Raw genomic sequence first — 18,268 nt, forward strand, 5'->3', positions numbered from 1 at the left:
TTTATGCAGTGAGCCCCACAATAAGTCTAGTACCCACCTGGCACTATACATAGTTGTTGCAACATTATTAACTATATTCCCTATGCTGTACTTTACATCCCTGTGACTATTTTGTAGCTATCAGTATGCATTTCTTAATCCCTTCACCTTTTTCACCCAGTTCCCTAATCCTTCTCTTTTCTAGCAACCATCAGTTTGTTCTCTGTGTCTATGAGTCTGTTTCTGTTTTGTTTGTTCATTTATTTTGTTCTTTATATTCCACACATAAATGAGATCATATGGCATTTGTCTTTCTCAGTCTGACTTATTTCACTTAGCACAGTACCCTTCTAGTTCCATCCATGTTGTCCCAAATGGTAAGATTTCATTCTTTTTTATGGCTGAGTAATATTCCATTGTATATATGTGTGACTCCCTCTACTTTGCAACAGTGCTTGATGTACTATTGAGTTTGATCATTTAATAGTCAACAAACATTGATGGAACAGTGCCTAAGACTTGTGCTAGACACTGGGGATATAGAAACGGGCAAAATGTGATTGTTCTCAGTCTGGGGGTGAAGACCAACAAAAAAATATCAAAATACATAATTGTCAAAGTAATAGTTGTGATGGTGATTGTCATCACCCAGGTAATGAATGAGTGAGCTGAATTTTGAAGGGTAAGGAGTATGTACACTTGGTTCTATTCAAACACATCAGACACTGCCAGGTGCTGGGAATTCTCTAGTGAATAAAGTGTGACCTGGGCTTTACGGCGCCTGCAGTCCAGTAAGGGAGCTCATATTAGATGATGTTGTCACAGGATGCAATGGAAGCATAGAGAAGAGGCCCCTAACTTAGCCCTGAAGGGGTCAAGAAAGACTTTCAGAAGGAAGCATCTTACAATGTCTCAATATGAATATGTGTCCGCTGTCGTTCTTGGAACTTTGTTTTACCTTCTAAAAATTCTAATGAGCAGACTTGTGCTTCTAACACCTTAGGACATCATTCCTAATTTCTTACGTTTGAGACTTCAGACTGTGAAACAAAGTCGTTCTTTATACTAGCAATTGTTTCTCTCTTCTCTATCTCCAGAGAATTATAGAAAAAAGGTGTATTTTTTACTATTTATTAAAGTATGTTTTCTTAACACGAGGGGAGAGACCAAATATTTTAAGAATTTTTGGGGGGGTCTTTTTCATCTCAGTATTTTTTGATTTGTATATTTTAGTTCATTTTTATTTTTTGATGGCTAAATTATCCACGCCATTTACCTCACTCTTTTTCTCCTTGCCGCTCATTTTAGATTATCTCCTGTTTGTTATCATAACTTCTATGTCTATAATCAAGAGAAGGAAGGGAACTGTGGTACAATTTTAATCATTTTGAGTCCTGATACTTTTTGATAACTGCTAAAAATTTTGACAAATGAGATTTTTGAATTAATGACTAAAATCGTTTTCAACTTATTTAAAAAAATACCATGTTGTCTCAGTTTCCAGATTTAATAATGACAAATAATTTCTAGTCATTTATCTGAATCTTTTTTTCACTATAGGTCCATTTTTGTATAGTTCATTATAGTTTAACATGAATTTTTAAAGATTCGTACCAATGTCCAAGTAGAAAAGAGCCTAATTATACCTTTTCCCGTTTAAATGAGGAGACTTGGTGCTTTCTAAGTAAATAAGACACAGCCTTTGTTCTTAAGCAGCTTTGCTCTAATCTTTATGTACAGCACAGTTAAACCTAGCTTCAGCCTTTGTGTTGTCACCACCTTAATTGTGTACAAATGAATGGAGTGTTTATCCCATCCTCCACCTCTGCTTCTAATCTCTTCTTCTTTAAATCTCCTCTTCCTCTGTGGAGCAATGTGTTCGTACATGAATGTCTGTGGCCACCAGAGTGGCTTCAACAATAAGAAAGACTTATCTCCCCAACAAGAAGTCTAGAGGGGGAGCAGATATAGGGTTGATGAAGTCAGCAGCTCACATCATAAGGGACCTTGGTGTTTTCTCTTTTCCATCATCCAGCCTGACCTTAAGAGGTAGCTCCTTCATGACCCCAGCTGGCTACCAAAGTTCAAGGAGTCACATGTAGATGATACATGCAGAAGAAGGCGAAAGACACATTTCCTCCCATGCTTCTCTTTTTTGTCAGTGAGGAATATCTTTCTCAGAAAACTTCCAAGAGACTTCTCCTCATGTCTCACAGGCCAGAATTACACCATACATCTAAGCTAATCATGGTAAGGAGCACAGGATAACATGATAGGCTTAGATCAATTATGATTCATCTCAGGTGTTGGGGAGAGCATCCTGCTCTCCAGAGCACATGGTGGTCGAGGTGTGGGGAGATCGGTAGACAGCCATCAGTGTCTCTTAAAATAATTGCACCACAATATTCAAAGACCTTGCTCATCTGTATAAATAGATAGAATAGAATTGCCTGACCACTTGTCTGGAGGTGTGTGGGAGAGGGAGAGAGAAGAGCCATAACTGGTTTTGAAGGGGAAATTAGAGTTGACTCTACTGTGTTCCTGGTGGTAAAGAGAGCTTTTAGACTGTGGAGAAAGAAGCTCCAGCAAGCTGTCTATAGTGAAAGAAATCCACTCCTTTTTTTTTTTTTTGGCTAAAGGAGCGGGAACTGCAATTTGCTTTTAATGAACACTTTCATGAGACAATCCCAGCAGCTTTTATAGAGGCTGTGATTTAGAAATGGGCGAGGAAATAGCCACCCTGTGGTGCGTGCACAAATATACAGGCTTTCCCAACATGGCCAGAACAAATGCTGGCTTTTGCTGACCCCCAAGTAAGTTAATTAGTACTTACTTGTGGATTTCTTGGCTTGGCTGTACACTCTTTGGTCAAGCCCTGGGAGAAGGGCTTCGCACAACAGAACAGTTACACATTCTATCTCTTCATCATATGACCTCAAAGGAGCCATCTGGAAAAGAGCTGCAGATGGTCCATCCTATAGTCCGTTCTGTTCTTGCGTTGACACCAGAGAACCTGCAATGAGCACCAGTGCTGCGTCCAGCCCTGAGACATGTGCTCAAGCCATTTCTGTTTTTTCAATTTATTTATACAGATGGAAAAGTCATTGAATTCCTGTGACTATTAGATATTTTTTATCCTGGCAATATTTGTCTTCATACCTCCTACTTCTGAAATTTCTGTTTCTTCTGTTACTTAGAAAAAAGAAAAGGCAGCTTGCATAATTTGTTACGGTACCAGCATTGAAACACTGCAGAGAAGTTGTCACCACAAATGAAAATATAATCTAGACAGGAGCCAAGAATAGCATATTTGCCAAACAAAAAAATGTCTGAAATACTTCTACTTTTATTTGTTCTTTGTTATTATCTGTATTATTATTTATTATTAATTCTTTGCTTATAATCCGTATGCGATGCTCCTATGTGCTTCTGGTGTTTTTAAACTAAGACAGTCTTGAAAAGCATAGGAAATAGAATTTATCTATAGGTCCTAAATGATGGTTAGTTTCATTATTCAGTATGCAAGACACTTCACTTTGTCTATGAATCGCTGTATCCTAGACATCTTCAGGAGTGTAGATAAAATAGAGCGGAATTTAAAACAGAGGACATTTTCTTTATTTTTGTCCCCGTGGAGGATGGTGTTGGAGCCCTACCTGGATCCCCTGGGCAATTAGCATTTCCTGGACCCAGCCTCCAACTCCAGGCCTGCAATTCTGCCTCTGGCCTTTCTCTGGCGAGCTGGGTGGAGGATAGGGGTGTTTATACTCCCAGGGAGCACCCTTAACTAGTGAACAAAAGGAGTTGGTCCTCTCCCTCCAGGCAGGCGAGCTCCGAGGGGTGTCTACACTGGCTCCCAGAGTTCCTCCACAGATTAAGCCAGGTAGCCCGCAGCGCTGTCCAGCTTGTAGCAAGGCACCCCTCCCTTCGTCTCCTTCCCCCACTCCCTTTCCACTGCCCAAATTGACTGCGTTCAAATCTTTCTCTCAGGGTTTGCTTCCTGGGGAGCCCAAACTAAGAGAGTCTTCTAGAGCAGAGCATGGCTTAATGGGAGAGTTCCTTACATTTATTTTTTAAATGTTAACACTTATTTTTAAAATTTGTTATATAAAGCTTAAATGATTTTTTTTTTTTTTTTTTAGATAAAAATGAGGATACATAAATGGGTGGGGAGGAAGAAAGCAAGGAGTGGTTTATGAACCTGCTAGTTTTACAGATTTTTTTCTAAAGTACCCCTTCCTGTAACATTTTCATTCCATATTTCATAATGTTTACTGTAGGGGTATGTGTGTGTGTTACTTAAGAATACTATATACTCGTATATTTAGAGAGTCAGCTTTTAAATTTTTTTTTTTTTTTTTTTAAGTCACATGCTTATTAACTTTCAAGGCCTATTCAAATACTGCAAATGCAAGCATTCCTCTACTGGGTATTGACTATATAGAGCAAGTAGAAAAGAATGATAAATTCATTTCTTTTGCTACTTGGCACCTACCTGGGGAAAAGGCAATTGAGCATACTACCTAATAGTTTCCATGTGCAAAAGTGAATGTCCCGGGCTCTAGTCTCTACGTTTGACCTTTGCTTCTCTCCTCAGAGAAGGGTTAGGGAACCCCGTACCCCACCCCCAATGCTATTACCTCATTTATCATAAAGGTGTTCAACTATTTATACTTGCTGGCCTCCTCCACAAGGCAAGAGTTTTATCTTTTTCACTTTTGTACCCCCAGCACATGGCACTGTGTTTGGCATGCAGAAGTCGGTCAATAGCAGGTGAAATAGCTGACGTGTAGAATTTTCTATTTTGAATAGTGGCTGCCTGGGGCCGGGTGTGGAGTTTGGAGTTGGCTCTGCAGGAGTTTGCTCCCCAGTTGCTGATGTCTGCCACCGACACCTGCACTGCACATTGGTGTCACCTCCGTCCCTGCTGTGCCCAAAAACTCTGCCACAGGCTCGTGATCAGGGGCAGAGAGGAAAAGACCAAATGAGTCTCAGTTCTAGCCCCCCAAATGAGCTGAGATCAGGGATTTAATTGTTAAAAGCAAGAGCAGTTCATCAGAATATAGTATATGACGATTACCCATAAAATATTTTTGTCCTTTTGCTCTGAGCACAGTCATTAAAAATATGCTTCTGAATTGCTGAGAGAAGGGAAAACAGCTGGAATAAAATAAAATTCCATCTGGTATACTCTACTAACGTCTGCAATTTTTCTACCAGCTACTCCTGTAGGTACCTTTAGGTCCTGGCTTTTCCAGTTTTTATCAGTGTGCCACTTGAATGCATATCACTCTCTGACATTATAAGAGTTCATGCCCTTTACATTTTGAAGTTATATGTCATATTAAAGGGGGTGAAATAACTTTCCAAAGGATGTTTTCCTCTCATGATATTTCTATCCATAAATGGAGAAAGAAACTGTGGCATTAAATCTTCAGAAGAGCCTAAGTTTTAAGACTCAAATAGATAAAAATTAACCTGATGAGTCAAATCTTTGGACGTTTAGTTTTCATTCCCCAAAGGATTTATAGTGATTCATGCCAACACCTGAATGTGTTTACGTCATGCGTACCTGCATTGGTCAGGGCTCTCAAGTGCAGATAAGAAGAGCCATCACCCTCTGTGCAATTTAAGCAGAAAGGGGTTTGTTCTGGAACACAGATAGGTAGCTCATAGCAGCAGTGGGGGAGGCCTGGGGGAGCAGGCTGGTGGCTGTTTCCAGAAATGTCAGTCAGAACCACACGACTAAAGTGACCTGCTGCCCCTGTCCCCAGGGCCGCACTGTTTCCTATGACACCAGTAGTAGGCGAAAAGGAGGTCCTATGCCCATCCTGTTTCTTCACATCGCTCACACCCAAGGCAAAGTCTTGGGTGGGTACAGCTGACTGATGGAACCTAGGTCACATACTGACATACTGGTACCCCAACTCAAGGGAGGCGGGAAATGTAGGGTTTGTTGTCTGTTTTTGTCTATCTGGAGAAGACAGGACCCACAGTCCAGGGATTTGCTACAGTGTAGGGAGGCTGTTTAAAGATGCTGGGCAGCCGCAAACGGAAGGGGTCTGTTATAATAATGTCTCATGAAAATAGCAGCCGGCAAATTGTGTAAACAGTTTGGCCTCTGATGTTTAAAAAAATGTGCAGCAAAAAGATGGAAATACACGGAAATGTTAATGTTGATTAACTCTTTGGTGAATTGTGGGTAATGTTTTCCTTATAATGATGGACACCCAGGTTGCCTCTATATCTTGTCTGCTGTAAACAATGCTGCAATAAACCTATAGATGCACAGGTCTCCTTGAAGTAACATTTTGGGCTTTTTGAATAAATACCCAGAAGTGGGATTACTGGGTCCCTGTTTGTCTCTTGTTATAGCCTTTGTTTTAAAGTCAGTTTTGTCTGGCATAAGTACTGCTACACCATTTTTTTTTTTTTTTTTTTAAATTTTATTTCCATTTTCATGAAATATCTTCTTCCATCCCTTTACTTTCAGTCTGTGTGTATCTTTGGATCTGAAGTGAGTCTCTTATAGGCAGTATATGTAAGGGTTTTGCTTTTTTATCCATTCAAGCCACCCTGTGCCATCTGCAACAACATGGATAGACCTAGAGGGTATTTTTATACTGAGTGGAATAAGTCAGACAAAGAAAGACAAATGCCATATGATTTCACTTACATATGGAATCTAAAGAACAAAATAAATGAACAAACAAAACAGAAACAAACTCATAAATACAGAGAACATTTTGAGGGTTGCCAGATGGGAGGGGGATTGGGGTATTGGTGAAAAGGGGGAAGGGATTAAGAAGTACGAGTTGGTAGTTACAAAGTAGTCATGGGAATGTAAAGTATAGCATAAAAAATATAGTCAATAATATTTTAATAACTATGTATGGTGTCGGATGGGTACTAGGTTATTGGGGTGATCACCCGGTAAGTTATATAAATGTCTAATCACTATGTTGTACACCTGAAACTAATACAATATTGTATGTCAACTGTAATTGAAAAATAAAAAAAATATTAAAAATTTCTATAATGAAACTATATTTCCTTATTAAATAGAAAAATAAGAGCTTTCCATTTAAGAAAGTATTCAGTAAAATAATTGCTGCTTTGCTAGGAGGATGAAACTCTATCTTAAAAGTCCTGAGCAGATTTAATAATCTCCCTGTTAAACAAGTAAATGCTAAATTCCCTCCCCCCAAAAAAAGCAAACAATAAGCAAAAAATTACTCTTTTGTTTAAGCTGAGGTTAAAATTTATTTCCCGAGGCTTTGCCCTCAGTGTGTACAGTAGCTGCTGCTGCTCACATTAGAATTATTTTAAATCAGTTGAGCCTCAGACATCATTTACCCTAATTTTATAGCATTCGTCTTAATTTGAAGTTTTAAAAAAATGCAAACATACATATATACACACATTCGTGCACACTTATCTGTTTAATATCTGTCTTCTCCAGGAGCCACAAGGGCAGGGACCATGGATTCCCAGTGCCCACGACACCACAGACACACCGTAGGTACTCACCACACATTTGCAAATGTTCCAGTTCCAGCAGCTGACTGGCTCCACTGAGATGGTTGTGGCTGCAGGGAACGTCATTCTGCTGCTTCTGCATACCTCACTGGAGATTCTAGAGCTCGTAGGCCCGTTGACTTATGTGTCCCTTGAAGACCTTTCTTTCACTCCTGCCCCTTGCTGAACACCAGAAAATGAGGGTCCTCCTATTTTCTGTGGCCTACTTTGGAAAGAACATAAGTCTTCTGCTCTCAGGCTCCCCTCCCCCTCTTAGAGTTCTGCTCCTATCCCCCTCTCTGGACCCGGCCTAGGAGACATGAACTGTTTTCAAGAGCTCAGCGGTACCTAATTTTCTTGTCTCCTTTCATCTGGTCCAGAAGGTCTCTTTCTCCTCTGGAGCCAGGGAGGACCCTCACCCACTGTCAGGTGTTTCTCTAGATCTTTCCTCTTTGGCCTTGGTCTCTCCTTTGGAAAATCAAAAGTTAGGGATGTGGGTCATATTCTCTGTAGTTTGTGAGGTCATGTTTTTCCCTGAGGTAGCATATGCTGCTGCTTCAATGTGGAAAATGTGAAAGGATACGAGGAACTTTGGGGAAAAACAACCCCCCAACATATCATCCGCCACACTGTACAAAAGCTGGGCCAATGTTAAGGGAATTAAATCAATTATAGTTACCCCAGTTTCCAAAGTCACTCTCCAAAGTTTGTCAGTTCACTACTGATTCTAGAAAGAAAGAAGAAAGCCACTGAGGAGAGAGAACAGAAAGTTTGCAAAATGAGTGAGTCTATAGGGATGCCTGTTTTTGCTGCTGTCATAAAGTTTCTCCCAAACAGTTGAGGGTCTGATAAAATAAACACCTGTCATGTTATTTAGGAGTGGGTGACAGGCTGAGGGTCACTGAGCAGGTGACAAGCTGTCCTTGACTTGGTAAGTTTCTATGCTGTCTTTGGCCGATATGGATCTCATGTTAAGTGATATGCGATGCGAGTTCCCTGTCAGTTCAAGTGACACGATTTTAGGTAAGGAAGGTTTAATGTCTCCATGTCAGCTAGAGTTGATTGTATTAGATGTCATCCTACCTTTGTCTGCTGAGCTGTGGGCAAATGAGATTTTATGCTTTATTATCAGGCTGTGGGGCTCAGGTAACTATGTAAAATCTCATGCTCTGTTGCACAAGAGTTGATGTATGGAAGGAAAAATAAGTATCTTGAAGTTTTTTATAGTATTTGTTCCTTCATAGCAAGAGAATATTACAAGTTTGTGTAAGGCTTTATATTGTCACTTTCACTTTTACAACTGCATGTTAGCTGGAAATTGCTGGAAAAGCACTATGAAGATGTCATTGAGCTCTGCCTCCTGCTTCGAAATCTTCAGAAGTTACAGTAAAACATAGCTGAGTATGTCATTTCCAGCTCCTTTTAGGACACTGACAGTCTGAGATGCTACTCAATAACATGAGGTCATTTTTAACCAAACTCTTGATGGAACAGTTTTTCTATAGAATATGTTACCAAGCAAGCATTTCTCTAGAATCCACTTCATTATCAAGTAGGGGCCTAATAGGGTGTTCTAAGCCTAATAAAACTAATTAGGGAAAGAGAACCAAATACCCCAACTTTCTAAAATATACTCATAGTCAAAGACACTTGTAAATTCCAGAGCGGAGCCTTGTGAGGCTTCTGGTGAAGAGCTGTCCTTTCTAATGCGACTGGCCTGTTCTTTGTGGAGGCAGAGCCTGCTGTGGTTGTCTTTTGGGGGTGGGATGAATTCAGAATGGGAAGACCATGGCCATTTAAAAAGAACACTGAATTTTTACATTTTTAAAGCAATGTTTTAGAATTGTCTTGTCAATTACTTATTTAACAATGATTTTTTTTTTGTAACTTGTCATTACCAAGTTTTTTTGGTATGCATTTGACTTAGTTTTTCTAGCAAAGATAACTTTCACACTCATGCTTCATCAGTTTTTCATATTTTAGTGACAAACTTACAATAATGAGCACAACTGGCATACACAAGTTTGGGAATAAATGCAACAACCTGGGTAAGCACATATCTCAACTGAAGGGCAGAAGTGGGGTGCCAGGGAGCCCCTAGGTGCCCCAGGCATTCCCTGTGGCAAAGGCAACCTTTAGCGCATGTTAGAAAGGATGAGGACACTGGTTAATCCATTAACTGGTTAAAGGGCTTTAGTTAAGAGAGTTTCTACTATAAATACATTTTCATTAGTATGCATAGGTAGTAACTCTTAAAGAACATTTTTTGCAAAATGATTTCTAGCATGGGTCCTGCAGAACTTGCCTTAATGAGTAGCTAAATCTCACTTATAATCAGCGGAATCTGTCTACACACATAATTGGTGCTCTGAAGTACTTTTCCTTGGCAATCTCATTTACACTCTGGTACTGTAATTGGTTTATTCATCAGACTATGTTTTTTCTCAGATGGGAAGAGATAATGTTTTGGTTTACTCTTCATTGAGTTATCACCATTTTTAAACTAATAATTTAGAGATTTAATGAGCTCCTGTTCCATTTATACATGCTTGAGATCCTAAATACCTCTGTCAATGTCTTTAGTTTTTTTTTTTTTTTCTCTTCTCCTGAATCCGATAGCAATGAAGTATGTTATGCCAAGGACAGTTTACAAAAGGAAATAAATAGATATTGTCCTATTAATAGATTTGGAAAATTTTAGAGCTGAAAGAAAACAGTGTGTGTGTTTGTGTGTGTGTGTGTATTATATATACACACACAGAGGCAGAGAGAGACACAGCCTGAGAAAGTCAGAGAGAGAAAGATATAAGTAGCAAAAAAATAAGATAGACACAGAGAGACAGAATGACAGATATTACATTTATATTACATTACTTTGTATTATATTGCATCACATTATATTGTATCATGTTATATTATATTCATATACATATATACATATATATATATATATATATATATATATATATATATATATATATAGACAGAAACAGAGACAAAGAGACAGAAAGATAGACTCCAAGATAGGGATAGAGAGAGAAATTGAAAAGCAGACGGAAACAGAGGAAAAGAAGTAAGGAAACAGCAAAAAGGCAGAGACAGAAAAAGACACAGAGAAACAGACACCATGAGAGAGACAGAGAAAGGGAAACATCTAAAGAGACAAGAGTCACACAGCGATGGTGCTCAAGATTAGCTTTATCTCTGCCTTGTTTGACCAAAACTGTAGAGCCACAGGGGTCATAGGCCTTGGGGAAGCCATGTCACTGGCCAGACAGAGAGGCAGGCCCAGGCACCAGCAGGGGACACAGTGTCATAAGGGGCAATACGAGACCTTTGAGTAGGTCACAACTTGGGCATTAATTAGATGGCCCTGTGCCACTTGTTCATATCTATTAAATGGGTTTTTTAGCTCTAAATGTATTGTTTTTAATTGTTTTTTTTTTTTGCCTCAGAAAGGTACTGAAGGAAATCTCTGTTGGAGACCTCAATCCAAATGAGACTGTGCAGGCCAATTTGGAGGCCCAGCTCCTTTCCAAGCTGGACCATCCAGCCATTGTCAAATTCCATGCAAGCTTTGTGGAGCAAGATAATTTCTGCATTATCACAGAGTACTGTGAGGTGAGAGTCTCCTGTCTTTTAAAAAGCTTAACAAAAATCTGTTTCATAGAGAAAGTCTGCAAAAAGATGTCTCAAAAGTTTAATTATCAAAGCACAACTGAACTATAAAGACCTGTGATCTCATGTCTTGCAGCTAAGAATTATCATCTCTGGGTAATTGACAAATTTTTATCTAATGAAGTGTTCTCTCCTTTGGAAAACTCAGAATGAATATAAAGCTTTTAATATCTTTTTCTTGTGCAGGGGCATGCCCCAAACCTCCTTCAATAGTTCAGTGCTTAGATGGACATTTAAATACCATAACAGAGGCCTGCACAAAGCAGAGATACATCTCTTGAGTTCTAGGTTCTATCTCTATGGCTCAGTTTCCCCAATAGAAATTCGAAATGCAAATATGGCTCATTTTACCCGTGGAAATCCTTCATGTTTATTAATTGGTGATTTATGGCTTCAGTTTTCCCTGACACTCCACTTTCTCTCCAGGTGATAATAGCTGTGCATTTTATTGATCCCAAGTGAGTATAAGACTGCTTAGAAAGGTGCCAGAGGGGGGAGTTGACAAGGTGTGTCTGTAATGTGGATATGTGCATTTACTCCTGAGAGGCTAGGTAGAGGGGAGTTACAAGAGTTGGGTGAGCAAGAGAATATCCAAAGATGACATTGCTGGATAGGAAGAATTAATATAGTTAAAATGTCCATACTGCCTAAGGCAATACACATAGTCAACGCAATTCCTATCAAACTACCAACGACATTTTTCACAGAAATAGAACATATAATCCAAAGATGACATTGCTCCGAAAGTATCTCCCAGAACATTCTGAGAGCTAGCGTAGCCAAATGCAACTTGGAAGAATTTGGTTCTATACATATTCTAAAGTGTATTTAGTTCATAACCTGGGTGTTGCTGTGACCCAAAACAAATGATGCTGGGAAGAAAGGAGATGCTCTTTAGAGTAGAAGGCAGGCCTATTTGGGTCAGAATCTTTGAACAACAAGAGGGTGCTATGTGTTCGAGACACAGAAAAGAGGCAGAAGGAGAAGCAGCTTGAAAGGAGTAGGGATAACAACAAAAACCAACCTTGCCTGCTTTACACGTCAACTGGTGTATCATCGAAAATGAAACCAGTAGCCAAGTTAAAATATCTGAAAGGCTGAGATACTCCAAGTCTCAAAGGCTTGAAGACTATTCCTCTTCAGGGCAGCCTCCTGAGCTCAGCCTTGCTGGGTGCTTCCCCATCCGGGTCCCGCCCCTCCTCTGCTTGTAGGAAAACAAGCAGGAAGAGGAGGAGGAAGACAAGGAGGAGGAGGGGGAGGAGGAGGAAGAGGAAGAACCAGGACATTTCAATGTTTACTTCTCCATCCAGTGGATTGTTAAGAAAATCAATCAAATGATGAGGTGTGCAAAGTAGTGATAGTGAAGAGCTACTCTGGCAATTATGTCGCTAATCTATGTAAAACCACTATGATCCATCAGTTGTAATTTAACCGTTTTTCTTCCTTTAGTCTCAAAACAATGAATAAATTGTTTTATGTGGGCAACAACTCACTCCTACTGCTATGACAATAACTGCTACTTCTACTGCTGTTTTTGGCACTGAATTTTCCAAAGACTGTTTTCTAGTCTTAAAATATTGTTCACTGTGGTCAGTACTGTCCAAAGCACTTTCTGGGATGATGGAAATGTTCTCTATTTGTGCCGTTCACTATAGTAGGCACTAGTTGCACATGAATCTTTAGCACTTGATGAAGTGTGGCTAAGTGTGATTGAGGAGCTCAATGTTAAATTTCATTTCATTTTAATTAATTTAAAATTTAATAACCATGTGTAGCTAGTGGCGGCTACTGGATTGGTCAAATCTAAATGATAAGCGATAACTTTCTTTCCCTGTATTAATTTTTAAAAATTTTAATCTACCTGGAAGGTTATAAGAATAACAATGAACTCCAATGTATCCTTCGTCCTGATTTCCTAATTGTTACCTTTTTCCAATATTTGCCTTATCATTCTATTTATTTATTTTATTACCTATCTATGTATCTATCATCTATCTATATTTCCTGAACCATTTGAGAGTAAGTTCAGACATGATGTCTCTTTGTCCTAAATGCTGTATTTTCTAAGACTGAAGACGTTTTCTTACATAACTGCCGTACAATGATGAAAATCAGGAAATTAACACTGGTCCAATGCTAGTATGGAATGCAGTGGTTCTCACTGTGAGCCCACACCAGCAGCATCAACGTCACTTGGGAACTTGTCAGAAATACAGATTCTTTTTTTTTTTTTTAATTTATTGGGGTGACAATTGTTAATAAAATTACATAGATTTCAGGTGTACAATTCTGTATTACATCATCTATAAATCCCATTGTGTGCTCACCACCCAGAGTCAGTTCTCCTTCCATCACCATATATTTGATCCCCCTTACCCTCATCTCCCACCCCCCACCCCCCTTACCCTCTGGTAACCACTAAACTATTGTCTGTGAGAAATACAGATTCTTAGCCTCCACCCCAGCGATACTAAGTCAGAAATTCTGGGGATGGAATCTAGCAAAATATTTTGACAGAGCTCACCAGGTGAGTCCCAAGCATGCTAAAGTTTGAGAAGAACCCATCTAATCCACAATTCATAGTTAAATTTAGCCCATTTGTCCCAATTATGTCCCTAGAAAGGACATTTCTATAAGAATTTCTTTTTTCTCCTGCTGAATCCAATCCCGGATCATCTGTGTTAATTTTTCAATGCTGGTGGTTTCCAAGGGCTGAGTTGCTCTCCCAGAAGGGGTGTTGCCATGGTGACGGCCCCGCAGGTCCCAGAACAGCTGCGGGGCTTCCAGGGCTGCATGCAGCGCTGAGCTGTCAGGCTGCCACTTCCTTGGCTCCCCAGGAATGACGTGTGGGGATCTCTTCGTTCTTGTTGCCAAAAGATATTTCTCATCTTCAGACCCCCAAATGTGCTCTTAATTCCCACAAGCCTGGCATTAATGCCTTTTTATTTATTTTTATTTTTTCAATTATTATTATTATTATTTGCTTTTTAAAAGCTGCCTTATTAACTTCACAAAATATAATATGCATCTTTCCACATAATAGTTACAATTCTCCTGCTAACAAAACCTTACAGACTTTGAAAAACACAGCATTCAACTAGACGCTGGTAAAGATACCCACCGGGAACAAGTGACATCAAAAGGTTTACAACAAAGGTACATTATGAACGTGTATGTTTAGAAGGCAGGTGTTCCCTTATTAACTTCAGGGAAAACATAAGGATTCAAGGCATAAGGCAAAACTCATCGTGATGGTCAAGGTGACGGGGGTCAGTGCTAACTGCCCGCAGACTATGACTCAGTTGCTTTTTCCTCGCCATTTGCATGACTTGTTGCGTCTCCTCCCCAATCCTCTCCAAATGCTCTTCTCCCGTCCTTACCTGTGGCTCTCCACACTTCTGAATCACATCCCATCTGCACTGCCTACCACGGAACCGCCTACGATTTTCTCTGGGCACACTATCTTCTCCAGATTCCAAAGGGAGGGAGGGCCAAGGGCTCTCCCCTGTTAGCGTCTTGCCCCTTTTCATCCTTGTTTTCCATTTTCTTGGTTGATATTTTCCACGTTGATATTTTTTGCCACTTGCTCCTCCTTTGATGCTGGGCCTATCCTTGCTATCTCCTCCTCTCGATTCTCATGGCGAGTGTGCGTGCGCCGTGGGACACTTGCAGCAGACATACAGACCTGCTCAGTTTTCCCAGGGCCTGATAGCGGCCAGCGGTGCGCAGGGCAGTGGGGAAGCTGGCACCCGACAGGAGCGACGACTGCCGTTCTCTTTCTCTGGAGGTAAAATAATAATACTGGAAATGGCTGATGGCCAAATTTGCGCCTCATAGAAAAATACTGTATCATCATTTAAATACTTGGGGTTTTTTTGTTTGTTTGTTTGTTTTTTGTCTCCAAGTTTCCTCTTCTGTAATTTGGGGCCTTGCAAGATTGAAACATACAAATGCATGTATGAGCCCACTAGCTATATCCACCACCCAACACCTTAGACACATCACATCAGATTATGAGTGTCAAAAGCAAACAACCCAACTTTCACAACTTCCTCTTAAGATCTAACGAAATGTTCGAGGGGAAATAGTTCTAATGCTATGAAAATGGCAGAATATTTCAAATACTGCCATCTTCTATGTGTATTCTCCCCTGGAAGTGCAACTACTTGCTGTTCCCTGCCCATCCTCTGCAGTCTGACACCTCTTCATCTGTGCTTGGGCCGTTTCCTTTCAGAATGTCCTCCTAGCCCCACGTCTCCAAATCCTATCCATCCTTCCAGGCCCAGCTGAAATGCCGCCTCCCCTACAAAGACTCCCATAATCTCTTTGCTGGAAATCATTCCCCACCCGAGCGCCCTTGCATAGCATTTTATCTCATGTGGCACTCAGCACATTATACATGGTATAAACCCTCTCAGACTCCCAAACGTGTGGGATTGATCTTTCTCTGATTCATTTTTGTATCACATCATGGACCCACATAGTGAGCCATAAAGAAATTAGCACTCAGGACATTTTATTTTTTCTGACAAATTCTTTACCACTTGCTTCCAGCTGCCCCCCTTCTCATTTCTGTCAAACACTGATGGTAAAAGATAAAATATTGAATCCTTCTACCTGTCATATATGTTAAAAGCATTTTGTCTTACCTTAGTTTGCTGGTTCACCTAACAATGCACTGCACTGGAGACCTGTGAGATACTGACTGGAAGTTTTCCATTTGTGTTAGGATGAGGCATCCCCAGACACCTGGGTGTGAAGTTAGTAGACAAAACAGAGAGTGGGTGAGATCATATATCTTCAGGAGAGAGAGAACATGACTACCTTGTTTCCCCAAAAATAAGACCTAGTCAGACAATCAGCTCTAATGCATCTTTTGGAACAAAAATTAATATAAGACCTGGTATTATTATATTATATTATATTATATTATATTATATTAGACCCAGTCTTATATTAGACCCGGTCTTATATACTATATTATATTATATTATATTAGACCCAGTCTTATATTATACCCGGTCTTATATATTATATTATATTATATTATATTATATTATATTATATTATATTATATTATAAGTCCCGGTCTTATAGTAAAATAAGACCGGGTCTTATATTAATTTTTGCTCCAAAAGACGCATTAGAGCTGATTGTTCAAAGGTTGGACTTGTCTATTTCCTGATCAGTGATATTAACATAGCTCAATAAAAATTATATCAGTATAATGGTAGTGCTTAAACTTAGCTCTACATTACAATCACCTGGAGAGCTTTCAAAATCCCAAGACCTGAGGCCCACCTCCAGAAAGTCTGATTTAATTGATCTGAGATATGGCCCAGACATCAGGATTTTTGATAGCTCTGGGTGATTGGGTGATTCTGATGTGCTGCCAGGGCTGAGAACTGCCAAAAGAAAAAAAAAAAAAAGAAGAAGGCTTAGTGTGGCAACAAAAGAGAATCGTAAAGGAAAACTTTGTCAGTGTTTATGGAGACCTGAGCAACGGTGGCACCCAGACCTGGGCACAGGGAGGTCTAGCCGTGGTGGTGAGATGCTCAGGCTACGTAGCATGGTACTATTATTCAGGAAAATTGTCCATGTTGTTCTCCTTGCTCCCTGAGCAAACTTCTGCTTCCAGTTCAGCTCCCCACATGTCTTTTCTAACAGGAAAAACACCTGCTGGCTAAGCCGACATGAGCTCCCTGTGGTACTGGCAGTTCTAGTTCTCACTGTATATGAATAAATCGGAATTCTAGATTATTTGCTGGCTCCTTATGAGTTTGAAGTTCACAAAGGCAACAGTAATCAAGGATCTTTCCAAAAGCCATTATTGAGCCCCAGCTCTGTGTCAGAGACAATTCCAGGCCCGGTGTGGGACAACAGAGATAGTATAATATTTCTTTAATGAAACTGTGTGGTAGGATGAACGAATACCATCTATGGCTAAAACTCAAGGGGGACATGGTAAGTGCTGAGGGAAGGGTGTGGTTAAAGTGTTATGGGAGGTCAGAGCAGAAGAGAAATAACTGCAGGCTACGGGAACCATAGAGGCGCTGGCATTACATTTGAAGCATGAGAAGGATTTGGCCAAGGGATATGGGGCAAGGACATTTCAGTTAAAGGGACTAATGTGATAAAAGGCTCAGAAATAGGAAAGCATAGACCATGATTTAAGAACCTAATACTTCACCTTTAATTGTAACGTGCTTGCAGTTAACCACATTGCCTAATGTTAACGACTTATAGATCCATAGAACAATTATCAAAACCAGTATATTAATATTTTACCAGTTTCCCCTCTAGTGTCTTTTGTCCACTCCAGGATCTGATCTAGGATCCGACATTGCATTTAATTGTTGTATCTCCTTACTCTCCTCTAATCTGTGACAGTTTCCCTTTCCTGCCTTGTTTTTATAACCTTGACACTTTTAATGACTATTGGTAAGTTAGTTTGTAGAATGCCTCTCAGTTTGGGTTTGTCTGATGTTTTCTCCTGATTAGATTGAAGGTATGTATTCTGGGCAATGCCCTTCTCAGTGCATCATAAGAGAGGGTACGTGATGTTAGTATATCTTATTACTGATGATGTTAACTGATTATTTGATTAAGGTTGTGTATACTGGATTTTTCCACTGTAAAGTTACTATTTTCCTTTTAGTAATAAATAAATATCTTGGGGAAGATAATTTGAGACTATGCTAATAATCTGCTTCCCCTCAAACTTTCACCCACTGATTTTAGCATCTTTCAGTGGAGGTGGCCTGGATCACTATTTACTGTGATATTTGCCTAATGGTGATTATGTATTTCCCCCATTCTTTCTACATTTACTAATTGGGAGTCTCCTATAAGGAAGAGCTGTCCTACTCTTCCTTCTCCTCCATTTATATATTTATTCAATTATTTATTTATATCAAAATGGACACATGGATATTTATTTTATTCTATGGGTTATAACTCAGTACTGTCATTATTTATTTTGTTGCTCATATTGTTCCAGCCTCAGCTCTTGGGGCTCCTTCAGTTGGCTCTGTATCCTCCTAGCATGCTGCCATCCTTTTTCAAGGCGAAGTGGATTCTTATCTATTAATTC

The 18,268-nt window shown here is 39.8% G+C and overlaps 1 protein-coding gene and 1 pseudogene across 8 annotated transcripts in view; one reads left to right on the plus strand and one right to left on the minus strand.

The window, feature by feature from the left end:
* NEK11 (NIMA related kinase 11) overlaps nt 1-18,268 on the plus strand; it is a 192,279-nt gene that overhangs the window by 32,314 nt on the left and 141,697 nt on the right. For 6 of the 8 annotated variants that reach the window (XM_074312832.1, XM_019725963.2, XM_074312833.1 and 3 more), the window contains exon 3: nt 10,953-11,118. The exons of 1 other annotated variant lie outside the window; for it this stretch is intronic. In XM_074312832.1, the coding sequence (XP_074168933.1) occupies nt 10,953-11,118 (166 nt within the window). The remainder of the gene's footprint in view (nt 1-10,952; nt 11,119-18,268) is intronic. One more of the 8 variants, XM_019725967.2, reaches the window with a different exon arrangement.
* On the minus strand, nt 14,261-14,854 carry LOC109444535 (protein BEX1; annotated as a pseudogene).

Source organism: Rhinolophus sinicus, linkage group LG10 (genome assembly GCF_036562045.2).
Source record: "Rhinolophus sinicus isolate RSC01 linkage group LG10, ASM3656204v1, whole genome shotgun sequence".
Classification (NCBI taxonomy): domain Eukaryota; kingdom Metazoa; phylum Chordata; class Mammalia; order Chiroptera; family Rhinolophidae; genus Rhinolophus; species Rhinolophus sinicus.